Source organism: Ptychodera flava, assembly GCF_041260155.1.
Source record: "Ptychodera flava strain L36383 chromosome 3 unlocalized genomic scaffold, AS_Pfla_20210202 Scaffold_26__1_contigs__length_13983176_pilon, whole genome shotgun sequence".
Taxonomy (NCBI): Eukaryota; Metazoa; Hemichordata; class Enteropneusta; family Ptychoderidae; genus Ptychodera; species Ptychodera flava.
The window spans coordinates 5,337,524-5,357,794 of record NW_027248280.1 but is presented as its reverse complement, the minus strand read 5'-3'; the positions used below and the strand labels follow the sequence as shown (position 1 = coordinate 5,357,794).

General features: G+C 40.3%; 2 protein-coding genes across 2 annotated transcripts in view; one reads left to right on the top strand and one right to left on the bottom strand.

The window, feature by feature from the left end:
* Nucleotides 1-3,922, bottom strand: part of LOC139126122 (ankyrin repeat and SAM domain-containing protein 3-like) — an 18,590-nt gene extending 14,668 nt beyond the window's left edge. The window contains 4 exon segments of the mRNA XM_070692173.1: nucleotides 102-300; nucleotides 660-897; nucleotides 3,059-3,530; nucleotides 3,855-3,922. Coding sequence (XP_070548274.1) covers nucleotides 102-300; nucleotides 660-844 — 384 coding nt within the window. The 5' untranslated portion in view covers nucleotides 845-897; nucleotides 3,059-3,530; nucleotides 3,855-3,922.
* LOC139126120 (dynein axonemal assembly factor 8-like) lies at nucleotides 3,667-20,271 on the top strand. Its single transcript, XM_070692172.1, has 18 exons — nucleotides 3,667-3,846; nucleotides 5,515-5,712; nucleotides 6,261-6,900; nucleotides 7,172-7,352; nucleotides 8,127-8,274; nucleotides 8,819-8,871; nucleotides 9,310-9,459; nucleotides 10,313-10,400; nucleotides 10,923-11,198; nucleotides 11,825-13,370; nucleotides 14,063-14,284; nucleotides 14,886-15,157; nucleotides 15,748-16,297; nucleotides 16,794-16,963; nucleotides 17,831-18,026; nucleotides 18,577-18,671; nucleotides 19,128-19,276; nucleotides 20,130-20,271. Exons 2-17 carry the CDS (start codon nucleotides 5,548-5,550, stop codon nucleotides 19,233-19,235), a joined length of 4,860 nt encoding a protein of 1,619 aa, XP_070548273.1. The 5' UTR covers nucleotides 3,667-3,846; nucleotides 5,515-5,547; the 3' UTR covers nucleotides 19,236-19,276; nucleotides 20,130-20,271.

Genomic DNA, 20,271 nt, shown 5'->3' with positions numbered 1-20,271 from the left:
ATTTGACTGGGGTACATTTTGTAAAGTTGACAAAAATTGACTTTGGCGCTCAAAGGGTTAAATTATGGGAGGTGGAATGCACAGTTAATTTATGTACATACATGTAGAAGGAAATAGATAACACTTTCATTTCCACAGCTTGCAGCCAACATCAAAGATGTACGTCCCTTGGATGATTTGATATTGACATCAACGCCAGCATCCAGTAATAGATTGACAATGTTGTCATGGCCGATGTAACTGGCATACATCAACGCTGTCCATCCTCCGCTGTTTTTCTTGTTTAAGTCAAGCTCTCCACTGCAAAGAAAGAGAGGCCATTAATCCCTTTCACCATCCATGGTCTCACCCAAACCCTTTGGTTTTCAATGTCAAGTGTGGACCTCCAAAGAGAAAAATTGGGGGTGAGTAGCTTAATCCAATTGAAGGTTTTGGTATAAAAAAGGGGGAAAAGATCGCGTTTGAACAGGGGAAACTCCACTTTTTGTCAACTGTAAGCAAAGTATTTGCTTTATTCCCACTCATAGCAAACATTATGGAGAAAGACGAAAATAACATAAGGCCAGTACCTGACAGGGTCAATAGCATCAGACAATTCATCCAAGAAACACAAAATAAAGCAACAACTGACATAGCATAACAAAGCTTATTTCACTTACCTGACTATGATGGCATGTACACAGTCATACTGGCCTATAGAGGACGCTGTGTAAAGATCCAGTGGTATTGGGTCAAAGACCTCTTTAGCTTCTGAGGGGTTCCATCCACCACGCCACCGAGATAGGCTGCTATCAAGTAGTTCAGACTCACTGGCTTCATCTGACGCTTCATACGGATAATCCATGGTGAGAGGATTTCACAGGTCACCCTATGGAATCAATCCTGGCTTCAGTTCATCTGTGTTGGTTTGAGAAACCAAACAAGAGAAGAGAAAATTCATTTTTAAACTTAAAATATTCAAGTAACCGGGGGAATGGCAAATTGATATTTACTTTATCAATACTTAAATGATAATGTTTTGAGGAATACATTGTTAGAAATTCCCTATGCATTCCTAGTTAGCTCATTTTAGTTTTTATTTATTTATTTATTTATTTATTTATTCAGCTTTGACATGATGTCAGGATGAGTCGCACAGGTGACTGACACCTATAGAAAGCAACCCTCCACAAAAGGACAAGTTTTACAAATTACACATACAAATGAAAAACAGATGAGATGAATTAAGATAAATTAAAAAAATATAACAATATAAATATCAAAAAAACTATACAAAAAACTGTCAAAATATACAGAGAAATTAACAGAGACGGCAACTTTAACAGTGGCACTTCCCACCCAAGGACAAGTGTTGTCAGGAGAAAATTTATTGTTTAACAGACCCATGTAATGTCTTGATAATTTAGACTTGTATGACCTAACACTTGCTAAAGATTTCTAAGAACTTCTAAACACAAACTGAGAGATTATGGCTGGCATCCGCACCCCATGAATAGTCACAGATCCTAGGACTGAACTTTTTTCCCCAAGTAAAAGTTTAATTTCAGTTTTGTGAGACTGGCAATGTCCATAAGACAAACGATGGTCATCGATATCACACGATGAATCTCTCAGTTGGTGTTTAGAAGTTGAGAGGTCACCGCCTTCGTCACCATAGTGACGTGCTGCATGGAGCCTTGACCAACAGTTTTACGCAAGCAAAATGGCGGTCTCCGGTAGTCATGTCGGGTAAAGGCTAGAAAAAAGCACTATTTCAGTGAATTTTGAGCTGATTTCTTGTCGTGGTGAGTCCCTAATAACCAATCTGTCGATGAGTGTTGGCAATTTGTAATTTGGATGGAAACTTTTTCAAAACATTGTCGAAACAAACTTGCGCAAAGGGTGCTTGCGGCGGATTTGGACACTAGTCTATGGAATATCCCACAGCTGTGGTGGCAGGGTTAAAATCGTAAACGTCAAAACCAGCCCGTAAAAGGCAGGAATCCTGTCTGAAAACACTACAGCTATAGCTGCAAAATTGTAGCGCTACGGTGAGGCGGTCGGTGATTTTTGGTTTTTGCGACTTCGCTCACCAGTAGCGCTACAATGCCGATGGCCCTGTAGAGGGTAAAATAAGCGCATCCCACTGGACCAGGCGTGTTGATGTGAAATGCTACATATTTACTGCATTTGGTCGTATCGATTTATCCCTACTGAAGACTAAACAGTAAACTGATCTAACCTTGTCGTTTATGGGGTTTGGAAATTGTTCAAACACGTCGATCGCGTTCCATAAACAGTGAGCGTGGGGCATCCATGTTTCTTGGAGCCGCCATTACCGGAAGTTGGTAATGGCGGCTCCCAGAAATGTTTTCGGAACACGATCGACGTGTTTGAACAATTTCCAAACCCCATAAACGACAAGGTTAGAGCAGTCTACTGTTTAGTCTTCAGTAGTGATAAATCGGTACGACCAAATGCAGTATATATGTAGCATTTCACATCAACACGCCTGGTCCAGTGGGATGCGCTTATTTTACCCTCTACAGGGCCATCGGCATTGTAGCGCTACTGGTGAGCGAAGTCGCAAAAACCAAAAATCACCGACCGCCTCACCGTAGCGCTACAATTTTGCAGCTACCACAGCTATGGACCCACAGCTAGTCATAACATAGACCATCAAGAAAAACCTCAAGGGTCTATGGTCCTAATAACAATCAAGCATACGTATTTCGTTGTATATTGAATCATATCATTCCCGTTCTGCAATACTGCAGTTTGCCTTGCAATGCTGCATTGGCGAATTTAGGCATGCATTCTACGCCATACGGCATGTACACTGTTGAGGCGCCCTTTATAGAGACGAATCCGGATAAATTGGGCCAGTGTCAGTGAACACGGACACAGACGGAGAGAATACCGATATACTGGTCTAGGACCTCTCCGTAGTTTTGACATCGTGCCCAAAACTTACAGGCTCCAGTCTAAACTACGAAGAGATTCTAAACGAAGTGTTGGGTACCATATTAAAACTGCGGAGATGTTCTGGACAACACATGTATGTATACACGTAACTTACCGTACGGCTATCTGCTCTTACTCAAAATCGGCGGAAGACCAACCCACTACATGATTTGTTCTCGATGATCGGTACAGACGACACGTATGAAGCTTCAAAATGGTTACGATTATTCCTAATATCAGTCTGCCACGTCGAAGAGGTTTAAAATCACACTCCAATCCTTGCTTTTGACAACAATCGTTTGAACACAGAATGAAACGGCTACCGGTTGAAAAACAATGTCAGCAGTGCTACAACTAATACACCAACAGCTATCGCGAAAGCCAAAACATTCACTGATATATGCTTTCCTGCGAAACAAAACAACCTTGAAAATTGCACTCTTGTAACAGAAAACGATAACTCGTCACAAAAACAATAAATCGGAATACTTATTTTTCGGGGAAGCTCAACTTTCATTCTATTCGAAGGGGGCTGCCATCTTGGAATATAGCCTCTTGCAAAACAGAAATATATATTTCCATAAGTCCTATGCATGGAATAAACAAAAAATGAGCAACACTCTGTGTAAATTTACCTCACTAAACACAGTTCAATATCAGAAAAGAGCAATGATAACCACAGATAAAAGAAGAAGATTAATACAGTACGAGGGTGACCTAAAGTAACAAAGGTTAAGGAAATTTCCCAAGCTGCACTGCTGTAGCCATCCGGGCATTTACTATGGCGGCCAAATTCTTTCATTTCAACTTTTCTGTCTGACTTCGGTGTTCATACTCTTATTATCTTATTCCGTCCAGTTTTCCAAATGAAGTTGTGACCAAAGGCCGGGAAACTTAAAAGCGGTACGTACCAGTCCTTCTTTAGCGTGTACGATGCTGTGGCATTATGTTTGAAGAGGTTTTTCCGTACTGAAAGTTCGATGTTTACAACTCTTGCAACTCTCGCTTGCTCGCTCAAAGCTCGGATCAGCGAGCTTGACTTAGTGTTGTTTTTGAAATTCAACAGGTGTTGTTGGCGATGGCATTGATCAGGTACCTTTCGGGGCACATATGGATATGAATGAAGCTCTTAGCAAGATATTTACGCAACGCTTTTGCCAGATCATTATTTCAACCACGGTTCGTGGTGTGATCATAATACCGTTAGTCTGCACGCGCAACCAGCTGACGGCTGCCGTCAGTGTGGGAGGACCGAGGGATAGCCCTGCGTAGCTTGCTGTGTGTTTCGGGCGTTACACGGTTGCCAGTGCTGGCATATGAATAACGGCGTTCACCAAATACGCGCCGTCGCAGAGTATAATTTTGCTACGCAGCCATTTAACTGAACATTGCCGACGTCTGCTTCTTGAGAAGGTAGTAGTCAATCTCTTGTGGCCTTGGCTGGATCTTCGTGCCGATGACGAATGTCATAGGAGTAGGGTTACCGCACCAAAGCAGAGAACTACTAATTTTCAGTTACCAAACCATTACTTTCCTGAGTGAATAAGAGTCTTGACTCTGAATTGCTGTGAATGCATTGTAAATTATGGTAACGGTACCTCGTAATTTCCCCAAACCACAACATTGATTCTAATGATAAGGATCAAAAGTTCCATAATCAGGTGATTAAAGTCATTAGCAAACCGTTAAAGTTAACATTGCTCAACGAAAACTAAGAAATTAAACTGAACTAGAGGTACTTATACACTTTTGAGTAAAATTTATATCAAGTCAAAAGCATATACAGAGTGATGGACTAAACATTGAGTCATTTACTTTGCACACTTTGTAATTTCCATAATATATGTAGGTGAGTCAGCATTTTGTATGGTGTAATTCTCTCCCTCCGTGTTTACAATCAAGCTACATGTATCAAGTTACCGCCAAAGTCCATTTGTGAAATGAGTTGGATATGACCTTAAGTTAGCTAGGTATCATCAGTTAATTTGTCAGTGGCACTGTTTTACTGAGCTTTCCAATTGCTGACTCGTTCTTACATGTTAGGTCGTAGTTCCTCATGCAGAAATTTTTTGGCCAGGGTGAAAGTCCATCCTTGTCTAAGGCAATTTTAGTGTAATTATGCTATAGACCTAGAAGTCAGGGGTCTATGGTTATGCCACGTGGTTATGCCTAATAATTGTTTGGTTATCTGCAAAAAGAAAACACTGATAGTAGCAATCATTTGTGTGACCAGTGATCAATTCACACCTCATTTGTGACTGAATATAACTGCTCGTCAAATGTTTTTGAGAAACTGAAAATGTAGTAGTAAAAACATCAGTGACAATATATTGCAGTACATGCATTGTATGCACCACTGAATAAACAGCAAGCAGCCCATTGTTCATGAAGAAAATTTCTACTTCCATGTTCACAGCTAATAACCTTAGTCATTTGACCGACCCACATCTGGATTGGACCTTGATAATGTGAGTCCGGTCTTGGGTTTGCTTTGCTCCACAGATTCAAAGCTAAAGAATCATTTTTGCATTTGGTTATTTATGCATTCTGCTTCATTGAACACCATCACAGGTACAAGCCACATCCCAGCGTTGTACTTACATCATGTCCGGATCAAAGAAATCCCCCAACAAGTCCCCAGCCGAAAGCAATAATCATACAGTTGAGTTTGTGGCATTACCAGAAGGTACGGGACTCAAGCCACAGTTAGATTCTATATTTGCTGAAGTACAAGCAAGTCTGCCGTCCATTGACTTTGAACTCTCTGATGTGAGTATAATATCTGATTGTTCTTTCTCAGTCTAAACCAGCAATACAGTAAGCTTCTTAGCCTCAGCCTATTTGCCTTGAAGAATCTATGAACAAATTACATGTTTTCAAAAACAAAAAACAATGAGTAAGTTCACAAAGCATGGAACAAAGGCTTGTTTTCCAGTTAATCAATGATAAACAAAAATGAACATGAAATACATAGAAAGAGATAATGTAATTCACAGAAATTATGCTAGGTTTCTCCTTACTTGAATGTATCATTCAAAATACAGTTGCATGGCATTTTGGAATCAAAATCTATTACCAGCCAGTGCATTTCATTTCCAGGCAAAATTTTAAGTTAGACCACATATCTTATTCCCAATTACCAGTTTGGGATAGTTTTTCTGTCAGCACTTCTATTCAAAGATGAAAATTGCTGTCAACTTCTGCTGTGATTGGTTTGTATCACAGACTTTTCTATGTCATCTGTGTGAATTAAATTATGTGCTTTGAAGGAGATCTACACAAGATCATGGTAACGTGTTGTTCTGAACCATTTTCAGGCAAGTTCTGATGAAGAAGTGTCAATCTTCAACCGGTCCCTGAAGTCCCCGTCTGCCGAGGCCGATGAACGCAGTGATGACAGCGATACCGTTTCCTCTGATGAGCTGCCAACGACGCCAACACCGTCCAATGAAGTGACTCCCAACTTTACAGCAGCACTGGCCCAACTGGATAATGCCGAGAGACGTAATCGTACAGTTCCTGCTTGGGACGATGAGGAGTTCACTCAGTCGTGGGGAGACATGACTGAATCAAATACTAGAGAAAATGAAAACCGTAAAGCTAACACCAGTGATAATTCTGCCGATTCAGAACCGTCAGCTGGCATACTGACAGAAGATGACAAGGAATCCATTGACGAGGATAAAGACTCAGGCACTCGAGAGAAAGACATGAAAGTCACCAAAGATGAAAACGAGAACACCACACAGAAAGAATTACTCTTGAAATCATCAGTGTATTCTGACTTCCTGCCAACAGAGAGACCCACGTTATCCATGCAAATTGTGGATAATGTTGACCTTGACGGCTTGTTAGAGGTCATCGATCAAGAGAAGGGATCCACTGAGGTCATGGAAGATTCTAAAGAGACAAGCAAGCTGTTTGATACTCATGGTGATGCTGCAGAGTCTAAATCTGGTATGTTTGTCAAGTACAACTTTTTAAAGCTCTTTATTTTGAGCCAGAAAAGAAGTTTTTGTCTTGTTATGATAGTGGCTTTGCTAAGGTTGAAGAACACAGGTACATCCTCTCAGACTCATGAAAATGAATTGGTTTAGGGCCAACACAACAAGAACAATTTTGAAGTCCCCGTAGTGCTGTAAATAAAGTATTGTCTTCGCAGTGATTTGTAATTCTGATAGCCATTACACTTTGATAATCCATTTGTCTCTTGTATCATCTTTCACAGAGGGTTATGATAATCAGACACTGATGGACAAACTTGCACAGCTGTGCATCCAGCAGTCTGGTGGCAATGTCTCAGCAGATCAGCTTTACTCTGCCAGCAAACCAAAGAGAGCTGTCAGGGAAGCCTGGCCTGAACAGACCCTGCACAAGACAGCGTCTGGAGATGCTACCTCAACTCACAGGTAAACAACAGACAATGTTGTAATGTTTTGCTTCTGTCATTTGCTGTCGCTGGCAGCATTTTGCTTGTTGCTCACTCACACTCCTACATGCAGTAAGTTATGTCGATTCAGTTGAGCAGTCTGCTGTAACTCCTCTCAGCGCTATGCCTGATGCCGTTTTGCAAAGCATAACTTTCTATTCTGTTTCACTACGAGATTATACCCACGGCAAGTTAAACATACAGGCATTGTAAAGGGTTCTTGATTAAAACAAGATATACTAGCAGCATTAGGTTGTGCTCATAGGTGAAATTATTAAGTTATAGATACAAATTCTTTGTATGTTATCACAAACATTACGGTAGCCAATTGGTAAAAAAATTATAATCTAAGTTGATGTATTGATTGTATTCACGTTATGTACAAATTAGTGTATTCGTGTACATCTGGAATAGTCAAGATCACTACCTTCATATTACAAATAACCTGAAAAATGACAGTAAATATGAAAAAAAAAGTTTTTTTCTAATAAAAATTGTAGGAATTTGGTCATCTGTATCTGCATATGACTGATTTTCACATAGGTGGCCTTGCAGAAACAATGCAATAGTGCTACTGGTGTTCCATGAATAAATGTGGCTGACATCCCCATTTCAATGTGTATGGATATTTGCAAATTTGAAGGGATTTTCAGTTGAGAGAAGCCATCAGTTAAATTGCTTGGGGTATCTAAACTTCTAACACCATGTTAGACACTATGCCTATGATGAATATGTCACTTCTTTTTCTGCACAGAGTACGTCCAAAGACATCATCGACTGGTGTCAGTACTGGTGTCAGCACCAGTATGGAATTCCCACAGAAATCCAAAACAGAAAAACAAGAGGAGAAAGAGACTATATTTTTAGATCTCAGAGACTTTGACCTGAAGAAACAAGAACAGGTAAAGTGTAGATAGGAATGTCAACAAGTAAACCTCATGGTTGTAACATTTTCCCTTAAGTACCTCTATGTGTAGACTATCTTGAAAAAATGAAAAAAGGACATCACCTGTCATTTATGATGGCCGTTTAGAGATTTATGACTCAATAAAATATTGTTCATGTCAAAAATTGAGGTGGACAAATGATCTTCTCAATAACGTATAGGATGATATATGTTAAACTCTTTCACTACCATGGTTTCACCCAAACCCCTTGTTATCAATGGTGAGTGTGGACCTGTCCACAGGGAATTGGGGGTGAACAAGGTAAGAGTAAATCTCCCTGTGGTACCCTTAAAATATCCCAAATTTAATAGTAAAATACATTTGCAAAATAGAGAAGAGAAAATTATGTTTACTGTTTAATAGCATACAATGTTTTCATGTTGTGTTCAACATTGTCACCATTGTTATCACATTATGATGGGAACACTCAGTGTGTACTGGTAGCTTTACTGGTTCAAACAGATTATACATAACATATTAATGCTTCTTTAATCCATAGGCAGCTGGTGTTGATGCAATACAGAGGATTCTGGGTATCCAGCAAGAAACAAGGTGAGCACGGCAAATTGGATGTCAGTCACACAACACACTTGAAATTAACAAGTTGGAAAACGTTAGACTTAGCCCTCCTTTACTACAGCTTTCCAGTCAGATCTGTTGTGTATGCATAGCCAAGTAGTGATTTATAAGGCATGTACAGGATTGTATGTACATATAGTCTGAATGGTAATTAACTTCTGATACAAGAAGTGTATCATACCTTACAAATGTTTCCACTGATTTATATTTTACATGTGGATCAGTGCCTCGTGCTCTACCATCTCTAAAACAACAGGAATTATGAAGCACAGTACTATGTATTTTTCTAACCTCATCTCTATGTCAGTACATCATGTATGTATTGCATATTGCAACTCAACAGCCACAACTGAATACTGTATATTGAGATGGCTCATTTAATGGCATAATGTTATGTTGGTTCATTAACAGGGATGATGTATCGGATGATGGCAGTGACGATGACATGGCAACATGGCACCAGCAGAGACGTCAGATCAGAGACACTATCAGCAGTGGTAAAACACCAACAGATGACATGTGGGGGAGTTCCACCAAACCTGTGCCGTACAAACCTACCAGGTAACTAACAGACAGACAGACAGACAGATAGATAGATTTGTTAAAACAAATAAAGATATTCACCATCATGAACTCTTTCTGTATTAAGTTTGGTTAGTAATTGAATAAGTTTGAGTATTGGATAGAGCCCAGTCAGGCAGAAGTACTTATGTTTGACATATATCACATTAGTGCTTTTATAAAACAGTAACCATCAGTGTGCCCTGTTACTTTGAAGATTTCTGAAATCTTTGAATCAATTTAGGAATATTGTAAATTTCCTTGAACCAATGTGCTACTTTTCTAGACTCAAAGAGAACACTGTTTAGTCAACGCTTGTCAAATTGGCATATAGTATGATATAGGGCACACTGACTATTATGTGGTCGATACCAGTTGATAAATATCAACAGTGCAACTGAAAAATACTGGACCATTAAACTTAACCCTGTGAGTGCCAAAGTCAACTGTTGTTGCCTTTTGTAGAATAGAACATAACCAGCTACTTTTTGTCTGACCTATACAATGTTTTTGAGATTTTTATCAAAATTTTGTCCAAAATTGTAGCCATTGAAAGGTTGTATCCATTTGGTCCAAAATTATAAAAAATTACAGAAAAATTCATAACACTTGGTAAAATGTTACACTAAAATTTTAGGGGGAGAAGTTACTGCACTCAAAGGGTTAATGAAAACAGTATCGCTTTGTTAGGGGGCCCTCCATAGCTTTATGAAACAACTGGACTACCTAGGATTATGTTGACTTGTTAAATTGATTAGTATGGGCACAGTCTCAATCAGGCTTACCTCATAGACCATATAGAATTAGGATGTTTCCATACCCATGTCACCACCACATTTTTCTGTTTTTGCAGGAAAGTGAGGAAGATCAGAAAAAGTGAACTTTTCAGTCAGCAGAACCAAGAACTCACCAACTCCGTCCAAAGCAAAGCTGATGATAATGTAAGTAAACAGTCCTCACATTAATACCAGAGTGATTTCTCTTTTGTAATTATTCAAGCAGAGTGTTCTTGGTGTTGAGTGTCAATCATGTAATTCTTTGTGGTTCCATGGCTACCATTTTGCTCTTTTTCATTAGCAGATAAGTGATTGATGACAATTAGCAGATGATCAGTACAGGAAATTACATGTCAGTGTAGTTGTACAGTATATTATTGAACTTGCAAGAAAGTAAAGTTAGAAAAGTATTAACTACAACTTTCAGTTGTCTTAATCGAATTGCCTTTTCATCACATTGTGACTTTATTCTGTATACAAAATAATGTATTTATCATCAACCAACATGATTCCTTCTACAGTGCTACAGGAAACAGGAGATTGTGTGCATCAGTGATCACAAACTTTCATTGAGCGTGCAAACTAAGCCATTAATTCAATCACATTGTGTTTCATTCTATAAAAAAATAATGTATTCATCCGAGAAAGTAATTTATCGTTGTGCCTCCTAAATTTGTACGCATCTAGAAAGCTGACGCTGTTCCAACAGTGGAGCAAGCCAAACCGTCCAAGCTCACGCCAACCAAAGAAGAAAATCTGAGGAAAGACTTGAAAGACAAAGAGAGACAGCTTGAAAAAGAAAAACAAAAGAAAGCTGAGGCTGCCAAGAAACTACGAGAGCAGAGAGAACAAGAGAGACAGTCTAGAGTGCGTCTTCAGAGACAACTGGAGACTTTAAGACCAAGATGTTCAGTGTCTGGCAAGCATGGGTGTGCTGATAGCACCCCTACCATCTTTGATTTGGTAGGTTGGGGGAAAAACTTGAAGCTTATACATGTAAATATCTTGTTCATTTGCGGCCACTCAGGGTATTTGAAAAACAATACATGTATTTAGAAAATTTGAAAATTTTTTACAATTTTATCAGATGGGAAGTGATATTTTGAGACAGTGTTTATAAGAGGAAAATTATCGGTATGACAGCCTACAAGAAAAACTATAATTGATCAACTGGGGTTACAGTATACTGTGTACGAAGTATTGCTACATCTTGACCATTTGCTGAGTCAGCAAAAAGTGGCATGGAGCAAAATTGACGTATATTTTCACTTACTGGGCATGGTATGTGATCAGAGGTTTGGTCAGTGAAAATCATATTTACAGTATCTAGGTATTCAAGGGCCTTCAAATATATATACATTTTGTTAATATGCACCATATTGGACATGCTCTACCTCACTTGTTTTAACCAACAAGACCTGATGGCGACATAGGAACTAGGTTGATGTGTCATTCCAGTATATAGACTTAGAATTTACAAGAAGTGACAAATAATTAGTTGCATTTGTAATACACATATAACATTTACCTAATTTATGTTTGTACAAATACTGCCTTAACCAAATTTTTTTTCTGTTGCAAATTTGAAGGAGGCATCATATGAGCCGGCACCACAGACTCTACCACCAATCCTGAAAAGTGACCAGGAATGCCTTATGATGACAGTCCACCTGACAAGCAATGGAGAGGTCATGGCTCATCGTAGCAGTGGAAACAGAAAAGTAGACAATACCTCAGGAATTTCTGCAACGTACGCTGCGCTCTTAACATGGCTGTTGTCGCTTGTCCCCGAGAACTATGACTTCTTGCAGAGGGAGGTGCCATCCACGTCGTCCAAGGTGGAATTGAAATCCACAGAGGCGCCGTTTTGTGTCATAGGGTTACAACAGCTCTGGCAGGAGAATTTTCTGTCTCTGGCTGTCGCAATCACGCCAAGGGACAAAATTGTTATCAAGAACACGCCCACGAAGAAGAAGTCACGAATGCGTGACGAGTTCAAAGACAGTTCCCCGTTCCAGCAGAGTGTCACAAAATTTCTGTCAACCAATACCATTCAGACGGTGTGTCCATGGTTACAGGGCTTATTTGCATATGAGGTTGGTGGCAAAAGTCAAGTTCTGAAGTCGTCTGCGTCTGACAACAGTGGTGTTCAGGCTGATGGTTCGTATAGACCAACACTACCAGCCGTGACAACAAAACCACTGTCTACGCTCACTTCACTCAGTCGTGACTTGCACGCTGTGGAGAACACTTTCACCTCTACGGTCGGATTCTTCTGGCAGACAGTCGACTGTGAGGAAAATTTGATAGAACAGGATGTATGCAAAGAATACAACGGCAATGCTGAAATACAGAACACGCTGAGTTTGATTTACAAGCACATCTATCATGATCCACATGCCATGATGGGTGTACTGTACAGGGTGCTTCAAGAAGGCTTGGACCTATCCGGCATTAGGGTGCTCTATCCAACAGGCAACTTCATTCCAAATGTCCACTCTGCCGTCAGCGTCAATGAAAAGAGAAATGCCAGCAGCTCACCAGAGCAGCAGCTGGACAGTGATTTGCAGACCATGAACACCGTTGGCGCTATCGTGGCCTTGGCGCTACGCGGACACTGCGCCAGAAGCAAGTGGCTTGATGCAGTCGGCCCGTCAGACCCCCAGCTAGCCCGGCGCACCGACCCGCTCTCCCTGTGTGCAAAATATGGTGGTGAATCAAGAGACGAAGTGTGGCTGTTTTGCCCGCGAAACCCGGCGCGAATTAACTCTGAACTAGCTCGTTGGTTTGGAGGACGCGTACCGCCAAGTGGTGTCATTGATGTTGGTGTAACCAATCCGCTATCGTCGTCCAACGTGAAGAAACGCGCTCACAGTCCAACGCGAAAGAAGCCCAAGAAAGGTTCATCCTCACAGGAGGATGACTCATTGGACTCCAACTTGGTACAGTCTCTTCCCAGTCGTCGCCCGCCAGCGACGTTGACCGCGTCAGCCGAGGGCGATGTGTTCCTGACCGTGTCAGCATTGGTTCCAACACAGTGTGTGGGTATCATTGTGGCTGAGTGCCAGAACAGAGGGTTTCAACTGCGTGGAATCCGTCGAGTTCGACTCAGTGTCAAGAGAGCCAACAGCATGGGTGAGTTTACCTTGGAAAATGTTCATGGTTGCATATTGGATACAAAGTGTCATCCGAGTTATGCCATATAGTTTTAGTCCTTACTTTATTTTCTTGAGCATTTGAGAGCCTGTGTGTGGGTTGTGGTGATACATACAAGAAGTTGTGGTAATTGTTTCATTGAAGCATATGAGATATGAGATTTGACAAACGGAAAATTGTTTCAAATGATGTAACATTTAATTAAATACAAAAGCCAGCTGAGTGGGCAACAGATATTTTGCGGTGTATAGTGTATAGTACACCATAAAACTAAAGGTTTAATAATATCAAACTCTCCACCCAGGAGGTCTGGTTTGTATGATATGGTCCCAGCATTTATTCTACATTGTGCAAGTGTATCAGTATCCTCTAATTTTTGGACAAGTGGAAAGGCAAATTCACTTGTCCAGAAACCCTTTCACTACTGTGGTTTGTCCCAAAACTCATCGTTATCAATGGTGATTGTGGACCTGTTCACAGGGCATGGGGGGTGAACAGGTTATCTGGTGTGGTCCCAGACTAGCTGATTTGCTTAGGCCTGCCATCATCTGCATCCAGTGCACCAAATATCTACTGTAGATGGCGCAATATTTTTGGCCAGCTCTCACAACCCACAGAATGGAAAATTGACAGTTAATCACTGTATCTTTTTCACATGTAACCCATTGCAGGCATAGTTGGAACACAGCTGGCAGCATTCTGTCCCGTCGCGTTCCACACTCCAGTGTCACCCATGAACCTCGACGATGCCATACAGGAGCAGTTGCTGAGTGGTCCCACCACTTCACGTCAGCCACCAAGGCCAGGTACCATCCTACTGCTGAGGAAGGAAAACGCCATGCATCTTGTACACTCACTCATTGAAGCCCTGATGGTGAAATTATCACTCCTGGGTAAGTTGGGTGACTTTCAGAGAGAAATGGCCACTTGTCATGCATGTACTTCACAAGAAACAAAGTTTGCATCTGTGAAGTGTGGAAATATCAGTAAAATAGTATACAGAATAAGTTAATATCTCACTTTCCTAGATCCCAAGTTTTTGCTCAAGCTTTGAGTATCATGTTTTGACTGTTGTACTCTTAAATGGGATGGATGGGTGGTGATCTTCTAAATACAGAACTGTGAAATGTTTGACAATTGTGTGAATGTTAGTACTTGTACTTGATGTATGTGTGTCAGTGTACGTGACGAGGGTATGACCTACCCACAGTAACTTCCCAATATCCAAATTTAGTGTGCAAGATATGGAATTTATAGTATGAGACATTTAAAAGTTACCCTCTTTTTTTTTCCTGGTTCCAGATATCCATTTCTGTTGCCCCCTAATCTGACTGCAACAGTGTCCTATGTAGAGCCCTTGTAATATAACTGGGTAACTATGATAAAATTTCAACAAAAATCACTTGTTTGTGACTTGGAATCGTGAAATTATAAATCATGAAAGGTCAGCATTAACCTTGTTAATGTAAATTTTGTGTTTCATTTTCCCACCAGGATTGTTGATTGAGATACAGAGTAGCCATGACGACCAAGTCAAAGCCTGCCACTGTTTCCATGCCACTCCGTTCAGTGACAGTCTACTGCAGACACTGGGGGGCGACTTCTGCCGCACGCCACTCCAGGAAACCAGAACCAGCATGATGTCGTCCGGTTACTTCTACTCCAGTGCTGAGTTAGAGCAGGTCGTTGTGATCACGTTGACTGGTGTATCTACCATGAAAAGCATTGGTAACACATTGGGTAGGATCCTTGGTCTGACTGATAAGGTTTGTTTGAAATTTATAAACTTACCAAAGGACAGAAAAGTTTTTTGGTTTCTTGATCTTGCACAACGTTTGCCATGCTGCAGGGACATGGTATTTAACCCCCTCACTACCATGGTTTGACCCAAAACCATTGTTATCAATGATGAATATGGACCTGTTTACAGGAAATGAGGGGTGAGTGGGTTAATATTTCAGTCATTCCTTTTCCAAAACTGTACTATAGCTGGAATATAAGTAGGATGAAAAAAAAGCCTGTGTAAACAATTTTTATCAACATGCGCAATAGCAAGACATCAAACCTTTCTCCCAGCCTAACATAAGCCTACAACAGTTTGCTTCACTATTCATCTATGGAAATGACTAACACTCTAAAAAAATGGTGCATGACCAGTTATAGACCAGAATAAGTGTAATGTTGAGTTCACAGAGTGTTATCACAGTCAGTATATTTTAGTTCAACCAAGTTTCAGTGTTAAAAATACTTCAGCATTATCATACCACTGCTATTGGTATTGATATGCCAATGTTTGTTATGATATTTGTGTCGGTCTGTCAAAATATTTTTGCTTTTATTTCTGTTTTTCTCACAGCCCGGTGTCAGTGATATCACAGCTGGCCTTGAACTACTCGGTATCAAGTGGTTACCAGTGTTATCCACCATGCAGGCCAAAGAAATCACACCGTTTGAAGTTGGAGACAAGTACTGGCAGACCAGCATTCGTACCTTGATGTCGGCGCCAACTCTGCTGTGTGTCTTCCGAGGAATCAACGCTTTCCAGAAGTTACAGTCCCTCCTGAACATTCCCAAGTCTGTCACAGGTCTGATGACCACTATGCGGAGTAGCCCCCTGACCACCCTGATGTCGCCATCGGCCGAAGTGGCCTATCGCCAGGCATCCCTGTTCTTCCACCCTAAAGAGCTGTACGCTGACCCTACAATGAGGCCCAATCTCAAGTTCCTACCACCTGTCCGCACAGGCCACATAGTGACCCCAGGAACACCAGGTAGCCCATCGGATTACTGGACCAATGATGACGGTCCAGGCAGCAAAGGCAACAAACACAAAGGACGTGGAGGCAAACACAGGTCATCTAATATTGTCTATGTTGAGGAAGCCATCTTTGATACAATGCTATCAGGTATTTATTTGTTTATTTGTTTATTTATTTATAAATCAGAGGTCAACAGGCCTAATATAGCAAGCCAGAAAAACAGCTGACACACTGTCATCATCAGGAAATGTATAAAGATATTTTTTCAGGGAAAAATTTTGTGTCTGACTTTTTTAAAAGCTGGTCGCAAGCTTCAATTGTTCTTGGTGAAACTCTTCAGCAATGTGTAAACATTTTTTTACAATAATGCGTAAAGCTATTTTTCAGAGAAAAACTTTCGTGTCTGACTTTTTAAAAGCTGGTCGCAAGCTTCAACTGGTCTTGGTGAAAATGCACATTTTCTAACACCAATTGTACACGTCAACACCAATTATACCGTACATGTCAACGGGTGGAAAAAGATTGTCTACGTAGGTGCCCTGGAGCTAGTGTACAGCAATGGACGAAAATATAAAATACTAGGTTTTCATGCCACAGTAAATTCCAACTGAACCAAGAATATTTTTTTGTCTTACTCTTACAGGTCCAAGACCACTGACCACACTGGTTGTGATAAAACCAGATGCATTCCAGCGTCATCTTGGCAAGATACTGAAACGAATCTGTCAGGAGTCTTTCAATGTGGTGGGAATGAGACTAGAAGTGTTATCAGCAGATGAAGCCAAGGTGTTGGTACCACCGTGTGATGTGCAGGTTGGTATATGAGGCATTCAATGTGTGGTCAAATCACCCTTGTTTGGTCAGACTAAAGTCTGTTTTAACACACACTTGTTTTGGGTACATGCTGGTAGACATACTCTTGAACATAGCAGGGCTATATACAGTTTCTATGGGTGAATGGATATCATATCTAGGTCAATGGAACAGAATACAAATTGGTGAAATGGGACTTTGTCAGTACAAGCAAGAAAGAATATTCAAATTCCATTCTGTTGACAGGATTGTACAATCATGCCTATTGATTTAAATCAAGATGTTGTGAAACATGCACTGTTTTGTGAGGTCTGTCAGATGGCCCTAACCCATTTTGCTCTTTGTTCTGTAAAACTTATACAGTATGTAATCTTCCTGTAAATCTTTGACTGGATTCACCGCCATGGTTTGACCAAAGCCCATATCTTTGTCAATTGTTCTACTCCGGAATATATTAAAGGACGCCATGTGCTCTATAGACTCAGTACGCCCATGAGATCATGTGATGGTCGTACAAACAAACCCATGTGTAAAAACCTGTATAGCAATACATGTATTACAGTGCTCGTTTGTGCACTTGGTTTTGTTTGTACCATGGTCAGTTCGAATTCCAGGTTTAACCTATTGTCTGTGGACCTGTTCACAGGGAAGTAGGGATGGAAAAGTTCATAACCAAGAGAGTCGCTGTTTCAGAACTCAGTTTAACTGATGAGCAGTATGTATGTTCTACACCCAATTTAAAACAGTTTGGATATTCCAAAGTCTGATGTTGACAGAGCTGACACCAGACAGCATCCAGCTACAGGTTCTTATTTCCGTTGACATGTGTACATAACAATACATTGGTATCTGTGTTTCTGTCCATAGAATGAAGTACTGTGTAAGATGCACGTGGACTACCTGACATCATCTCCAGCATTGATACTGTGTCTGCAGAGAGAGAATGCAATCAAGAAACTCTTAGATCTGATTGGTCCAGTCAATCCACAGCAAGCCAAGAAAACCAATCAGTTTCTGTGGAGAAGTCTCTTTGGTGTTGATCCAATCAACAATGGACTACATGGTATGCTAAACTCCAACCAAAATACACTGAAAGTAAATTATACTTTCTCAACCGGAATATTGAAAAAATTTTAGTATTTTCTTTGTGACAATTTGAAAATTTGAATACTTTCTTCTTGAGCATTTTGGAAATTTGAATATTTCCTATATGAGAATTTTTGAAATTTGAATCCCTCATGAGTATTAAAATTTTAATACTTTATGACAAATTCAGTACTCTCTTCATGAGAGCTTTGAAAAACTTAAATACTTTGAACATGTTTGTTGCAAATGCTCGACAAATAATCTCCTTGTATGGTGTTGTGCCTTGCCATCTCTAGATTGGCTGTAACATCCAAGTTTAAATGAGATGATAAAAGAGCATTTTGCTCAAGTTATCACACCATTCAAGTGTGTGAATTGTGTCCAGTACTCAAAGTACAGTACAGTACATTACTCAAAGTCATACCTCACGTGTAAGATATTTTAAAATGCTGTAGCTGATTATTGCTTTCAATTTATTATTTGACTGTAGATCCATTTGAAGAATTTTATTCACTTTCTGTCCACAGCATCATGTAGCTACAGTGCCTCTGTCATGGAACAGAAGCTGTTCTTTCCCCATGGACTGTGCTGTCCTGAGTCTCCAGACCTACAGGCAGAAAAGGTGAGAGAGAGAGAGACAAAAAGAGAGACAGACAGACAGACACAGACAGACGGACAGAAAGTTGGTTCAGAGAACAACATGGTAGTTGAATTTGAATTAATAATATGTGTTGTGGCAAGTCAGCATTGGTACAGTCATTGTAATATTTTGTTATTCGCTAGAGTCAGTTCTCAACAGAATATAAAGTACAGTGGTATGATGTCAGCAAGATTTCTGTCTGTCTATCTAAAGTATAGTGTTCCAAGGGGCTGATATTCAGACTCAAATTTACTTTGGTGGTATACAACTTGTGTGGACTGTTTTGAAGCTCCTGGAGAATATGAAGTTTTTACTCTCGTTTTTGTGAAAGTCAAAATGTAATTATTTCCACGCAGTCTAATCTATGCTGTTGTTAGCACACTGATACTGTACGTTAGTAACTATATCAAACATTATACTATTTGTTTTTTGTCACAGATCACCTGTCCAGCACATGATCCAATCATTGACAGTGGTATTCACGGCAAGTACAAGTATTTATTGAAAGACAGTCAGTCTGGTAAAAGTGACGATTCTCTCTGCTGAATTAGGGTCATCAAGGTCATCAGTGAGCACAAGAAGCATGGGTAAGATTACACCGTATCTGTCTGATGATGGCACTTCTTTATCCCTTTTACCACTATGGTTTGGCCCAAACTCATTATTATCGTTGAAGAGTGTGGACCTGTTCACAGGGAATAGGGGTGACCAGGTCAATCCTCTCTCTCCCAGTGGGTTACTGCTCAGAACTGCTAGGTCACAAATGACAGAATGAAATGGGAGAGAGAATCCCATGGCCTAAGCCCATATGCTAGTAGTTTTTAAGACCACACTGGTAGGTTTTTGCTCAACTTGCCCTACAGACCAGTTAATTGTTCAACAAGTTAGCAGAATATTTAAGTTATAGGCTAGTGAAAACTGAGGTTGGGCTACTGGTGGTTTTTCAGTGTCTAGCCAGTGGGCTAGTTGATCTGACAATGATTTGCTCATCTCTGATGAAACTAAACCAAATTATCACCCTCCTTGCACACTTTTCAGTTTGATGTGATAAATCATCCATGAATGTCCATTGCAAGTTTGAATATGGATTTGTATTGTTGAGAAATCTAAAATTGTTACTGATGTCATCTGTTGTTTTGCAATTCAAATTTGTGATGTTTTAACACTATTCTGGCAGAAGACCAGGGTTCACCAAAAATCAGTATACCAAGAGTTTTAATTTGCATTTGCCAACATGAAGAGTAACAACCAAAAATCCCCTAAATAAGGGACACATGATATTGTAGAATGTTGAATCACATGTTTTTACGGACACGTTGTATACTCTCCTACTGTCAACAACACTCATCAACCTGACGTACTAGTATTTCATACAAGATATAGGTACCAAGCATAGTAATGCCAATGACATTTCTGTTTACTGACCTTTTTCATCACCAGGTACAAGTACCAGCACAATAGACTTGTTGCCAATCCGCACGTCACTGTGTCAAACCAACTGCCTGGTTATCATGCCCCAGCTACAGATGTCCATGGCTAGGAACAAGAAACAAGGCTATGTACAGCTGATAGACGGTCTGAC

Coding starts and splice junctions, on each gene's coding strand:
- LOC139126120 (XM_070692172.1), top strand. CDS start 5,548: ATGTCCGGATCAAAGAAATCCCCCAACAAGTCCCCAGCCGAAAGCAAT. Junction 16,298..16,793: donor CTTTGATACAATGCTATCAG/GTATTTATTTGT, acceptor TTACTCTTACAG/GTCCAAGACCACTGACCACA. Junction 18,027..18,576: donor AATCAACAATGGACTACATG/GTATGCTAAACT, acceptor TTCTGTCCACAG/CATCATGTAGCTACAGTGCC.